Here is a 14,869-nt window from a genome sequence, read left to right on the forward strand (position 1 = left end):
GGGTGGCTGCTGAGACTCATTAGGGCAAATTGTGATGGTGATTTCCTGTGAGAGAGACCCCTGTGCACCAGAAACTGGACTGCATCCACAAACTCATTCTATCAAGGCCATTGAACAGCCATGAGGCACAAACAGAATTTTCTAAGAAGGGGGCCCAGGCTACCTGCCAAGAAGCAGAGCTCACTTTACAGGCACTAGGTTCCCAATTTCTTCATCAGTGGGACCCCACTTTATGCATGCATTGCATTCTGAGAGGCAGGACTGAATTAACCATCACTGGCCCTAGGCAAACACACACTTCTGGGTCCCTACCTTCTAATGTGAATTACAAACCGCTGATAAATGGAGAGAAGGGGAAAAAATACACTTCTGTGCTGCTTTCTCCCATACATATTCCTGCAGTAAGTTCCTACCCCAGCCTCTTCACTTACTGCTGTTTAAGAAGGAAGTGGTTTCTTTACCCAGTGCTTTCCTCTGCCATTCCCAACAGAGCCAAGGAGAAAGTGAATCTCAGCTGTGTGCAAGGCCTGTCTCTGCCCACACCTCCACTGGTGCAGATTTGCGTCTAAACTGAAAGAATTTCACTCACTTGAGTGGTGCCATGGCCTGGCACATGGGGTCGTAACCCCACTGAAATGTAGCCTGGCCACCCCTCATTATGACAGAGGGGCAGTTGAGTCAAATTTGAGTGACATTGTGAAGGTGACTGTGTGTGCCAGGGTACATGACCACTTACTCAAGTGAGTGAAGTTCCTTCAGTTTGCATGCAAATCTGTGTGGTTAAACAAAACACAAAACCAAAACATTTTGGGACACACTCTCCCCTCCAATAAATCTGGAGTGTGCCTGGTTTGCCAATGTGTTCATCCAGCCCTGTGTGCATGAGCATGCATGAAGTTCCCCGTCACATGGTTGTGCACGCCCTCACTGAGCTGCCATCTCTCCTTCTGAAGTGAGCCTGGAAGCAACAGTGGAGGAGGAGGAAGGATGAAGAGATGGTGGCCTAGGGTTCTGGGAAGCAGGGAGCCAGGTCCAGGAAACCCCCATCCTGGACAGACCAGGATCTTTCCCTTCCCACACAAAGAGACCAGGATTGGCTTGGACCTCGCCCCATCCTCCCACCAGAGAGACTGGGACTGGGAATTTGTAGTAGCATTGATCTGTGGCCGGGGGCGGGGTGGGGCAGCTGGACCAGGACACCTGAACACACCTCCCACCTTTGTTGCACCCATGGAACAGCCCTCATATCGGAAAGGCTACCAATCAGGTCTAACTGGTGACTTAGAATAGAAAAGCTCCCATTAACAAGTCATCTGAACCAACCAATCCCTGTTCATCTACTAAGGCCAGGTCTCCACTACAGATTTATATTGGTATAAATATGTTGCTCAGGGGTGTGAAAAATTCCAAATCCCTGAGTGACGTAGTTATACCAACCCTGAAGGCTATGTGGATGGGAGAAGCTCTCCTGTTGGCATCGGAGCACATTCATTGATGCAGCTGCGCCTGTGTAGCACTCGCTGTATGTGAAGACAAGCCCTAAGTAGGGTACCAAAAGAAACAAGTTTCAAATGTTTGCAGACTTAACAGATTACAGAGTCGGTCACATTTCAACGTCTAAAGCTAGCCCAGAAACCATCACCTGACGCAGCACCTTTAATAAAGCAATGAGGATCGCAGACATCACTGAAAGAAGGAATAAATGAACTTGATTGATATACTGTTTCGCTTATTTTAGGTACACTCTGAACAGCTAGAATCACGGTCTAGTCCAGAATCATAATTCACATAACATCGAAATTCGTTGGCTAAGTTTCGTGTATGTTTTGGAGTAAAATTGCACATCTTCACACCAAGATGCTTCGCTGCCTGCTCCTCCATGACTGCACCTGAAGCAGAAAAAAATTCAGATTTGTTGACAAAGAAAGGTAACACTGCATTCTATGCTTTTTTCTTTAAATTGTTCCTCCGGCATCCCCCTATTTTTACTTCCCTTCCACAATCCTCTCTAAAGCTCTGTGGCATCAAGCACTCTTGGGCCACAGAGAGGGTTGGAGCCCCAAGGGAGGGAGAAGGAAGGAGAGAAAGGAGGGAAAACGTCTGAGAATGGTCTTAGGTGCTTTCTCCACTATCCTCTTTGCCTGGTGCTGATTGTTCTCCCTTGAACATGCTCGACTCTAGATCAAGAGCCAAATGAAACACAGATTCGAATTCCACACACTGCTGCCACCTGATGAGTGAGTACGCTTCAGAGTGTCATATTTAAAGCTACGCAGTTCAAAACCAGAGATGCTCTAGGGAGGTAACACAGCTGGTGCACTAGAGAAGAGGCTCCCAAACTTTACTTATTCAAGTACCAACTTCTTAAAAAAAACTGTGAAATGAATAGATTGAACATCAAGCTCACATACGACACACATACCACGGTTTGGGAACCTCTGCATTAGAGCATTATTGCAGCATGAGCAAAGCAAGCCTTAACAGCATTTGAAACACGGGGCTCCACAGCGAGAAGAGGCCTTAACACGTACCATTACTATGCAGTAGGTTCTTTAACTGTTCACATATGTCCTCTAACATTTTAACTGTCCCATGCACTTTCACTGCCCAAAGGCTGAAGTTTTTAAGGGTGGCAGAATCCTTAGATGTGACCTTTAACAATAAACGTGTCTATCGATACATTTGTGTTCAAAGTGAAACTCTAAAGCTTTCATTCCTTTAGAATGCTAAAAACTTCCCTTTTCCCTGATCAGATCTAGAGGCCATTACAATCTAGTCACTGCTCACTCTGTCATTTTAGCTTAGCTTGGGCTCCCCGCGGAAGAGCTATGTGGCAACTTAAACCTCGGCCAGCAGCTGCAGAATTTAAGAACTTGCAAATTCCTAAAGGCAGCAGCATTTTTCATTTATTTTCAATGAGTTCAGATAAATTTAAAACTATTTGTTTAAATTTAGTTACAGTAACATGAATGCCACTTACAAAGGTGATTTTTTTTAAACAATCCCCTTAATTACAGAGTGTGTTCCGGTCAGAGAATTCCTATTTGATTGGAAAAACACTATTCTTCTCTTAGATGATCTCAAAGAACTTTACAAACAACAAATAAGCTCGTAATACCCCTGTGAAGTAGGTATTCTTTTTTAACAGTTAGCTAACCTGAGGCACAGAGGTCGAGCATGTGCTCAACTTCACACAGCAAGTCAGTGGCACAAGTGGGAAGAAAACTCAAGAGTCCCGAGTTTCAGTTTCTTGCTCTGAGCCAGGGGTTCTAAAACTTCATTGCACTGTGACCCTCTTCTGACAACAAAAATTATTAAATGACCCTATGAGGTGAGACCGAAGCCTGAGCCCGCCGTCCTGGGTGAAGGGGCCAAAGTCAAAGCCCAAGCCCCACTGCCCTGGGTGGGTGGGGGTGGGGGAACGGCAAAGCCGAAGCCCAAGGGCTTCAGCCCCATGCAGAGGGCCTGTAACCTGAGCCCCACCACCCAGGGCTGAAGTCCTCAGGCTTCGTCCCTGAGCAGTGGGGCTCAGGCTTCGTCCCCAGACAGCAACAAGTCTAAGCCAGCTCTGGTGACCCCATTAAAATGGGGTCCTGACCCACAGTTTGAGAACTGCTGCTCTAAGCACTAGACAAATCGCTCTCTATAAACAGAACAGACTCTCAGTGGTGTTCAGCTCCAGAAATATATAGGGATTCCCAGGCATTGAATACATATTCCCCATTTGTATTAGGGGCATTAGGCATACACAGGCTATAAGACCGTACAGCTCAGTGGTCAGGATTTCCTAAAAAACAATGCATTTTGTCTTAATTAGGATACAACTAGAGCTGTACTAAGAAAGGTAATTCCGTTTCATGGAGGAGCACAAGTGTATCGGTAGACCCATTTATTGCTAAAGGTAATTAGAAGGATTCTGCCACTGTTAAAAATCTCAGTCCTTGGGGCAGTTAAAATGTTAGGGAACATACGTGAACAGTTAAAGAACCGACCGCATAGTAACAATACCTGTTAGTTCTGAATCAGAACTAAACCCAGAATTTTTGAAGTTCTCCATGAAAGGGAATGGAGCCCTGCTCCAGGCCAGTCTGCCTGGTGGGCTGCCCCAGAGCCATGGACCCTGAAGACTCTGGAGTCCCTGACTCCAGGATAATCTGGCAGGCAGGAGTTGGGCAGGCAAGCTGGAAGAAAACCTGCCTGGCAAATAGGGTTCTGTTGGACCCTGGCTGGGTTCCATTGAAATGTCACCAAAATAGATAATAAAAATATTTAGAGTAAACACATTGAGTATATTTTCTCCTCTCTTAAAAGACACAGATGCTATACCTGTACAGAGCAGAATCTTTCCTTTTGTTAAGTATTTGATTGTCTCTGCTGTTTTTCTGAGACACTCCTCAGACAGATAGGGTGGATCCGCTAATACTATGTCAAAACTGTGTGGTATGAGATTTCCAGGTAAATTCAATGGATTGTTGTAATCATAGAAGATAAATTCCTCTCCATATACAGAAAATCTTTTGTCATATTCCAGTATACACACGGAAAAATCTTTGCCATTCTGTTCTTTCAGTTTCTGGTAAACACTTGGAGCACTAACACACGCTATCCTGAAAAGAAAAAGAAGCAATTCAGAACATTCTTTTTAAAGGGTAACAGACAAAGATATTAGAATTGGGCTCGGACCACAAGATTTAGATTTTTAACACCTGAAAGTCAGGTCTATTTGCAAAATTAGATCTGGATTTTGACCCTTTTTCCAAGCCCCAAAAGTTCTGGGGTACTTGGATCCCGGGTTTTGATTTGGACCTCACTTTTAAGTTATAACCTTTCTGCTTTTACTTGGATTTCTGCTTTTAATACATTCACTATAATTTCACATTGAACAAACCAACCAACCACAACAAGCCTCAGTATAAAAGCCATAAAGTTCCATTAATTTGAGCAGGGATCAAGGCCTGACTCTTTATATTAAAAATGACAGGATTTACATGCAGACAGTTATGAAGGTTAATACTGAACTACATCATGCTAATGATAATAGAGTACTAGCAGCAGAGATAATCAACAGTATGGCTGCTTGTAGCACCAAGCTGACCAACCTCAGAAAAGTCTATTAAACTATGTGGATTTCACCATGGTTGTGTTTAAAATCCCCAAGGACAAATAAACTGCTACAGCTCTTTTGACATAGTCAACAAGATGAAACGTCAGGAATAAGTTAAAAACACTGGTCATGAATGGCATCAATTCTGATGTTTATCTCTGTTATTTGAAATAAATATTAGAGAGACTATGTCATGGTTAAATAACCAAAAAATGAAAACACCTAAGATTTAACATTCTATTTTCCTCCCAATCTATTTTCATAGAAAGAACCTTCTTAAATTAAATCTAGATTGCATTATAGATTTATGCCCAGTTTCTCATCTGAGTGATCCTCCTACACAGAGTGCCAACTTCATTACATGTAATCCAAATATAAGAATGTATGTTGCCTCATCCCTCCGCTTTGTTTATTCCCTTTGCTCTTTTGAGCAAACAGGGTATTGTAATTAACAAGGCTCCTGAGATTGAAAAATTCCAGACCAGCTCTAATTGCAATGAAATTTTTTGGGGGTCAGAAAATGGTGATTCAGCAAGCTAACTCCACTCTAGAACAGTGTGGTAGTTAGAGCACTCACCTGAGATGTGGGAGACCCAGCTCAAGTCCCTGGTCTGAATCAGGCTAAACAGGGACTTGAACCAGGATCTCTCACATCCCAGGTGAGTGCCCTGACCACCAGGCTATTTCAGGGGGGAAGGGAGTGGGGAGTGTCTGTATGTTTTTGTCAAAAGAATTTGAAAGGTCTTGGTTTCATCTTGATACAGAATGAGAAAAAATTTAAAATCTCAAAAATTTTCATAGGACGGGAAAACCATTTCCTGCCTAGCTCTAACTGCAGTACTCTGCCAACACACAAGAACAAAGAAAGGCAGAGAAATATGCATGTGTATATCCGTGAACAAAACAAACCTGATAGCTCTGGTTTCTTCAAGGCCTACCTCCCTTGACATGTCCTTTAAAATGACAGTAGAACCTCGATTTTATAAAGACCAATCTTACGTGGAACAAACCATATTTCCCGACTGAGGAGGATGGGGTGTATGTGTGTGTGGGGGAAATCATATAATGAAAATTATGTTTATGAAGAACAAGTTAACATCCCTTCATACCTCAATGCCTTCAGTGCACCAGAAATCATTTTGCAGTGGTTTGAAGAACAAGAAGAATGTGATGCAGTGCACCATACTGCACCCTATGGACCATATCTACTGTAATTTTGAAATGTTCAATGTTATGAAATTTTTGATTTAATGAACACTTAAATCCCTAATTAGTTCATAAAATACAGGTGCTAGTGTAATTACAGCCCTTTCGTTGAATTTGTTTACAACAGAACATTAACTGGTAGCAGCAACAAAGCAAATAATCTGTAAGAATAATATATTTAACAGTGACTATAAAAAATACACTTGCCATAATTTTTGGTTTTGAAATACCCAACCCAATCAATCAAGATACTGGATAATCAGTTACAGTGAAAAGAACATTGTATGGGATACTGTCTTCATACTACCTGTATTCAGTTTTGTATACCAAGTATTCTAATGAGTAGAACAATGGAATAAATAGTTCTGACACTCAAATAGTGGGAACTTCAGGTTTAGACTGCATAATCTGGCAAAGGCAGTTCTAAAAATAACTTTTCTGTGTTTCTTTCTGAATCAGATTGCCAAGTTAATCAGTAAAGCTATCTTAAAACCAAAGGAATTGCAATGATAGTTAAATGGAATTGGAAAGAAAACATAAGTCGTAAGATCTGTGTTCAGTTCACAAGAAACCATCATTAGGAACACACAGAAAGTCAGCACGAACATCTTACAGCTAGTTACCAATGTTTAACAATTTTTAAAAATTTAGGATTTGGAAGCAGATTTGTAACAACAAAGCTCAGAACTAGTATTTAGCTTAGTTTAAAAAAAAAAAGAGCTCTCAGCACCAGACAGCTAGCAAGCACATACACAGTCTCAAAACAAATTAATTACAATAATTAATAGAGGTTTAATATATTATAAATATAGTAGGTATTTAGGCCCTGATTCAGCAATATGCTTAAATGTATGCTTTAGTACCTTGCTGCACTGGGGACTTAAGCTCTACCTATAGAGCAAAGCTTGTTTTATAGCAATATACAAACAGAATTGAAAATTTAATAATAAACTTTAAAATAATTTTTTTCAAAGAAGAATTTTTGTGAAAAAACAAGATTTCCTGTTATGTTATTTTTCCAGAATGGACAGAGGGGGACAAGAAAAGGGGAAACTAAGTCACAATTTAAAAAAATAAAAACAAACAGAACCCCAAAACAAAACATAAAAAAGGACTCTAGTCGGTGGTTTTTATTGTGTGAAGAAAGGAATCCAGAGTGAATCTTCCAGTCCCTCTCCCTAAAAACATGCCGAAGGGCAGGTTTACACTAGGAGTGCTACATCAGTGCAGCTGCACCTCTGTAGCGCGTCTGGTGAAGACGCTCTATGCTGAGGAGAGAGACCTCTCCTGTTGGCATAATTACCTCACCTCCGCGAGATGCGGAAGCTATATAGGCAGGAGAGCATCTTCTGCTGACATAGTGCCGGTGTGGACAGTGCTCAGGTTGCTGTAACTTGCGTTGCTCATGGAGGTATCTTTTTCACACCCCTACCCGACGCAAGTTAGATCGACTCAAGTGGTAGTGTACACTTGTCCTAAGATCAGAAGTTTAAAATAATGGACATGCTGACTGGTGTGATGTTGTTAGTTATTAATAAAATGAAAGATAAGCATTTGTACAGCACCTCCACTCATGGACCACAAAGGATTTTACAAATATTAAGCTGCAAAACACTTCATGAGGTAGATATGGTAAGTGTGATCAACTAGGCTGGTTAATGAGTTGCTCAGTGTCACATAGAGAAACAGTCACAGCCAGGATTAAAATCCAGGCCTCCCAACTCCCAGTCCTGTGCTCTACCCACTAACTGACTGCTAATCATAGAACTGGAAGGGACCTTGAGAGGTCATCTAGTCCAGTCCCCTGCACTCATGGCAGGACTACATATTATCTAGACCATCCCTGACAGGCGTCTCTCTAAACTGGATTGCTATTTCTTACTACCAAAATTCTGATTTTTCTGTACTGTCTAGAGAAACAAGATGATTTAAAGTAACCTACATAGAACATTTTAAATAAGAAGAAGCTCAAAATGTTTAATTTATAAAATAATTAATAAAACCTACCTGCCACCTCTTCCAGCTGCCAGAACAGCTTCATTAGCCAGGCATAATGCAGTTTCATCATCATACCAAAACTGGCTCAATTGCTGGGGAAAATCATGTACAAACAATTACTGACAGCATCGGTCCTTCTGACTGTGCAGTGTATGACACTTTTTGTTAACCAATATCAGCCCCATTCTAGGAAAACCAAAATCCACAACTTTTTTGTATCATAAATTGCAATCCTGCACCTCTGAACAAACTCTTACTAACTGAGCTGGAAAAGGGATTTCTCTACTGACAGTTTTATTTCCTCTACAAACTAGTACTTCAAGCCGATAAATAGTGCTACTTCACACTTATATGTTGCCAGAGTTTTATAAAAATCTATTACTATTTCAACAAAACCAAGCTATACCAGACTATTTAGATCATTCCTTTATTTAGTACCTTTGCCCTGTTACCAATGGTGAATCCAAATCCAAAGATAGTGTTTACCTGCAGTGTGCAGATATTTTAACTCCCAGTCTTTAAGTAGTTTAAAATTGTGTTATTAAGAAGTCATTCATTTATTCTGAGGTTGGGAACAGTTTATACCAGCTCAGGATTGTGAGGGGCAAGGAGACAGCCAGCGTGGAGAGATGGGAAAAGTCAAGGAAGCGGTAGCAGTGAAGAAAAGAAAAGGTGAGATAGCAGAGGGTAGGAAGGAGAAAGTCTGAGATGATAGCAATCAGAAAAAAAAAAAAAGGTGTGGGAGAGGAGAATAGGAAAATGAGAGCCAGAAAACCTCATGGCCAGAATCAGTCAGTCACAGGTCCAAATAAGGTAGGTAAAAAACAGAGAGGCATGATGGGAGAAAAGAGGGAAGAGTGTGCTATTTCCACATTATTACAATGTCTCAATTGCATCTCTTTCACACACACACCAAAGGAAAAATCTGTACCTCCTCCACTCTCCCAGTCTGGAACTAAAATTTCCAGAGAGGGCAGCTACTTGTCTTGGCATCTTTTCTCCCTTCCTCCCATGTTAATTTCAATTAGTGCCAGATAGAACAAAACAAACAAAAAACACCACATCCAGCTTCAATAACAAGTCAAGGAGACTTTGACTTTTATAGTGTGGAAGCAGTACCATTAGATTCCCCCACTCTTGAAAATGCCCTCTTTCATTCCCCCTTCCTCTTCACTTCCCAAAAGAAGCCTCACATTTCTGCTCCTCTTAACTGGGCACTACAAGTAATCGAATTGCAGTCTCTGAAGTTTAGTTTCTTACCCAGTCCTCTTCTATTGAGCCAAAGGAATACTGTTTAAATCCTTGGGAGATCTTTATGCCCTCTCTCTGTCGCTGATCTATATAGAATTCCTGCAGGGCTGCCAGTGTATGGGATGAAAGCTGAGGGATGTCGTCGTCATCGTCACTCATTATCTAGGTTTCAGAGTAACAGCCGTGTTAGTCTGTATTCGCAAAAAGAAAAGGAGGACTTGTGGCACCTTAGAGACTAACCAATTTATTTGAGCTGTAGCTCACGAAAGCTCATGCTCAAATAAATTGGTTAGTCTCTAAGGTGCCACAAGTCCTCCTTTTCTTTTTACTCATTATCTAGATGTTAAGAAGAAGAAGTGTTTAAACTCAGCTTTTCTCAATGATAACAGCATTTAGTAAAAACCAGCTCATTTGAGATAAAACACCAAACAGTGACACACTTACTAACCAGAAAACTAAACGTCCTGAAGCCAGGAGCCAAAAAATAAAGCACATTCGCTCTTGCAGTGTAAGATGGAGCTTGGATTGAGTGGGTAATATTAAAATGTATCAAACACCTACCAGCCAGAGGCAGATATGAAATAGTCTGTCTCCAAGCAGAGTCCAGAGGGGAGTCCCAGAACCATTCCCTTTCTATGCAGCTGAGAGCTGACTGATCTTACTGGTGTGTTATTTTTCCAGGACCACTCACCGTTTTTTTCCTATCAGCCTCTAACTAATTAGGCCTTTTGTGTACTTTTCAAGTCCTGTAGAACTCTGCTCCTCCCTTTCCATCTAAAAAATGTGATGCAATTAGTGCTAAATAATTAGCAAAAACTAGAGCATATTTCATATGGTCAGCTCACCAATATAAAAGTATGTTCTCCTTGTTGGAACGGGTTCGTGGTTATTAATCAGGAGGAAAATGATCAGTTGCCTACAGGAATAATAACTGACATGAAAGATCTGCATTACCAGGAGTGAAAGGGGACGGGGAAAGCAGACTCCCATCTGTGTTTATCATTTTCATAATGAAAAATTCAGTCACTTAACATACCCCATTACATGGGATTTTTTTCAGTGTTAACATGCTAACTACAGAAAGCAGCCACCCCATACAGAGATAACACTCATAACACTTACATGCTTCCTTTGGACAAAATGCAGCAAACTCGGTACCTTGATGGAGATGCTGAGAGTAATGTGAGAAAGCAAGAGATCCTGCTGTGTGCTGCAGAACCTGTCTTTCTCTTTTTAATATTGGGAAGCATAACTGGCCAAGTTGTAGTTATGTGTAGTTATGTTTGAATACACATGCTGCTTACAGAGCACCAAAGTACAGCAGTATGTTTCTCTCAGGTTGTTTTGGTTTGATAGACATTAGTTAAGCGTATTGATGCTTAATGCTTAATTAACCTGTGCCCCAGATAACTACACTTGACAACCCTACAAAATATATAATTGCTTTATGATAATTAGCCATAAATATAGATGCTCTTAAACATAAAGACCTGCCCTTTTCTTTTCCCATCCTTAATTTTCAATATCCTAGTTACAACTCTATGTTCACCTCCCATAATTCTTTGCAACATTCTGATCAAAACATGCATTCTAAACTTGATTTGCTAAGATTGCGCGTGCCACATGACCACTTGCTAAGAGGAGGTTATGTTTAACATTAACCCATCACTGTGAGATGGTCAATTGAACAGTGCTCACTGGGAATGTTGAGTCTGTCACTCCACAGACTCAATGGAAGTGTTTGTCTCTATAAATCAGAGCCCTGACTGAACACACAGGCTCATGTAGTAGTTCATTTGGTTTTCAGACTGGTTTGGCAGAAAGGGGACATTTTTATTCTCAATTTGAATGTAGAAATAAGTTCAAAAAATGGGTTCCAAAAACTGGCTTTTTTATGTCCTCTCTTCTCCACTCCATTAAAAAAAAGAAAATTGGTTCAGTTTTACAGGGCCTAAAGGCTAAACCCTGTGCTTTAGAGTGTAAAGAATCCTGGCTCACTGCTTTTGCACAAGCAGAAAATTCTGCAGTCAAGCTACCCAACACAAATACGTCTTTTTAAGACTAATTTTGTTCTTAGTATTCTGTTAAATTGCCTAGCATAAACACCTATAAAATTATTACTAATATAAACTGCAAGTCCAAAAAGCTACTATTGCCATTGGTTCTGAATTTGATCAATTCTATCTAGAGCAAATCACTCTGAAGCCCAGATCATAGTCAGGATAAAAATGACATCATTGTAGATGAATGGTTTTCGGCCAGGGTTACCCGTACCCCTGGGGGTATACAAAGATCTTCCAGGGGGTACTCAACTCATTTAGATCAGTGTTTCTCAACTTGGGGGGCTGCAACCCCCAGGGTGGATCACAGGATGGGTTCAGGGGATTATAAGTGCAGGGCCAGCATTAGGGAGGGGCAAGCAGGACAACTGCCCAGGGCCCTGTGCCACAGGGGGCCCTGCAAAACTATGTTATATGGTTCAGCCCTGCTGCTGGGGCTTGCTCGGGCTTCATATAAGGCTCACAAGTGAAAAACAGGCTAAAGTATCACACTGAAAAGTAAGTACAATATTTATATTCCAATCAATTTATTTTATAATTATATGGTAAAAATCAGAAACTAAGCAATTTCTCAGTAATAGCGTGCTGTGACACTTTTGTATTTTTATGACTGATTCTGTAAACAAGTAGTTTTTAAATTAGGTGAAATGTGGGGTACGCAAGACAAATCAGACTCCTGAAAGGGCTACAGTAGTCTGGAAAGGTTGAGATCTGCGGCCGTAAATAGCCTCATGCTGGTATAAGTTGCCAGTTCTTGGAGCGGCCAACAAGACCACGTACTAGGCCTGTGTTTCTCCAGTAAGCTTGTCAACACCGGAGACAAAAACTGCATTTTCCGTCTTTGTTGTTTTTTCCTCTGCTCTCTTGTATTTGTCTTGTTTTTTCTTCTAGAGATTGGATTTTACCACCACCACCAGCAGCTCATCTCAACTAACAAGGGGGCTTTTCCTTCTACAGATGCTCTATAGCTAACAGAAAAGTGAACAAGGGGTGTTGTTAAAAAGAAAGCCTTATTTAAATACTTTACGTTTCAAATACTGAATTGTTTCCCCCCTCTATTTCCTGTACCTTTATGGAAAGCTTAAAGAGGATTTATAATGTGTTTGCCAATTGCCATGATATTAAACAGCCTGAGGTCTGCATACCAAACCCTGAATCTTCTTTAACACTGAGTCTGATGCTGGACGATGACTGGGTCACGTTAACACTTTTTAGTCCCATATAATCCATCAAAATTAACACAACAGAACTCAGCGCTCCGCTCCCAGCTCAACACATCCACCAAAACCACCACCCCCCAACCTGACCCCAATGCTTCCCCCCCAAACCACCTCCCCCAGTGCTTCCCCCCCAAAACCACCCCTCCCCCAACCTGACCCCAATGCTTCCCCCCCAAACCACCTCCCCCAGTGCTTCCCCCCCAAAACCACCCCTCCCCCAACCTGACCCCAATACTTCCCCCCCAAAACCACCCCTCCCCCAACCTGACCCCAATGCTTCCCCCCCAAACCACCTCCCCCAGTGCTTCCCCCCCAAAACCACCCCTCCCCCAACCTGACCCCAATGCTTCCCCCAAAACCACCCCTCCCCCCAACCTGACCCCAATGCTTCCCCCCCAAAACCACCCCTCCCCCCAACCTGACCCCAGTGCTTCCCCCCCAAAACCACCTCTCCCCCAACCTGACCCAAGTGCTTCCCCCCCCAAAACCACCTCTCCCCCAACCTGACCCCAGTGCTTCCCCCCCAAAACCACCCCTCCCCCCAACCTGACCCCAGTGCTTCCCCCCCAAAACCACCCCTCCCCCCAACCTGACCCCAGTGCTTCCCCCCCAAAACCACCCCTCCCCCAACCTGACCCCAGTGCTTCCCCCCCCAAAACCACCCCTCCCCCCAACCTGACCCCAGTGCTTCCCCCCCCAAAACCACCCCTCCCCCCAACCTGACCCCAGTGCTTCCCCCCCCAAACCACCCCTCCCCCCAACCTGACCCCAGTGCTTCCCCCCCCAAACCACCCCTCCCCCCAACCTGACCCCAGTGCTTCCCCCCCCAAACCACCCCTCCCCCCAACCTGACCCCAGTGCTTCCCCCCCCAAACCACCCCTCCCCCCAACCTGACCCCAGTGCTTCCCCCCCCAAAACCACCCTCCCCCCAACCTGACCCCAGTGCTTCCCCCCCAAAACCACCCCTCCCCCCAACCTGACCCCAGTGCTTCCCCCCCAAAACCACCCTCCCCCCAACCTGACCCCAGTGCTTCCCCCCCAAAACCACCCCTCCCCCCAACCTGACCCCAGTGCTTCCCCCCCCCAAAACCACCCCTCCCCCCAACCCGACCCTAATGCTCCCAACTCCACCCCCACACACCTATCCCTGGAGCCTTCATTCAATCAACCCCCAGCCCTAAGGCGAAGCGGCCTCATCACTTCACTCACCGCGGACACGGCTCGCTCCGGGCGCGGGCCCGACACCCCGACCCGCTCTAGAAACTGAGAACTACGCGAGCGGACAGGCGCACTCCCGCTCTGCGTGCACGACCCTGTCCGCGGGGGCGCGCACGCGTTGCCGGCTGCGCCTGGTCCTGGGGAGTGTGGCGTCCCATCGCCCGCGCTCCCTGGGCACGTCACAGTGGGCGGGTCCCGCCCTGTGGCTGAGAGAACGGCGCTGCCCTCGCCCGAGCTCTGGGGTGTCCCGCGCGCTGCTTCGGTCACGTGCTCAGCCCAGGGCACCCTTAGCCCCGCGCGCTGCCTTTAGCCCCGGGGCGCGTGCGCAGCCGTGACCCCAATGCTCCCCCCAAAACCATCGCTCCCCCCAACCCGACCAGTGCTCCCCAACCCCCATACGGGGCTTGCAGTGGAAGGGGGCGGCCCAGCTGCAGCCACTGCTCCAGCCCGGCCCTCCAGCCCCGCGGATCCTGCTCCCCGGGCTGGGCCAGGGGGATCCGCTCCTGCGGCGCTCCTGGGGCAGCCCTGGCTGGCCCCACCTGCAACCCCAGGAGTTGGATTGTTTTAGTTTTGACTTTGGGTCTCTTTGAGTCGCTTTCTCTTGCTCTCTGGCTTTTACTTAAATGCTACCGGTAAAGATTGGTCTCACGCGGCTACCAGGGTACTTGTCTTCATAAAGGGGCAAAAAGAAGCTCTGGGGTGAATTATGGGCCAGCCTAACTTCAGTACCTCCCAAGATACATGGTAAAATACAAATTATTAAACAGTTTATTGAAACTTGGATGATAAGGTCATAAAACTAATACCCAAC

General features: G+C 44.2%; 1 protein-coding gene across 5 annotated transcripts; it reads right to left on the reverse strand.

Annotated features, from left to right (window-relative positions):
- Positions 1-1,608: 1,608 nt before the first annotated feature.
- EEF1AKMT1 (EEF1A lysine methyltransferase 1) lies at positions 1,609-14,330 on the reverse strand. Of its 5 annotated transcripts, none has more exons than XM_037890894.2 (6): positions 14,050-14,206; positions 12,400-12,587; positions 9,569-9,721; positions 8,318-8,400; positions 4,327-4,607; positions 1,609-1,889 (listed from the first exon to the last, which is right to left on the reverse strand). In XM_037890894.2, exons 3-6 carry the CDS (start codon positions 9,716-9,718, stop codon positions 1,735-1,737), a joined length of 669 nt encoding a protein of 222 aa, XP_037746822.1. In that variant the 5' UTR covers positions 9,719-9,721; positions 12,400-12,587; positions 14,050-14,206; the 3' UTR covers positions 1,609-1,734. The 5 variants fall into 5 exon arrangements, with proteins under 5 accessions (XP_037746822.1, XP_037746829.1, XP_037746843.1 ...); XM_037890901.2 differs by lacking the exon at positions 12,400-12,587 and adding an exon at positions 10,405-10,475 and having other exon boundaries at positions 14,050-14,196; XM_037890915.2 differs by lacking the exon at positions 12,400-12,587 and having other exon boundaries at positions 14,050-14,330.
- Positions 14,331-14,869: the final 539 nt, after the last annotated feature.

The sequence above is a fragment of the Chelonia mydas genome, chromosome 1, assembly GCF_015237465.2.
Source record: "Chelonia mydas isolate rCheMyd1 chromosome 1, rCheMyd1.pri.v2, whole genome shotgun sequence".
NCBI classification, from domain to species: domain Eukaryota; kingdom Metazoa; phylum Chordata; order Testudines; family Cheloniidae; genus Chelonia; species Chelonia mydas.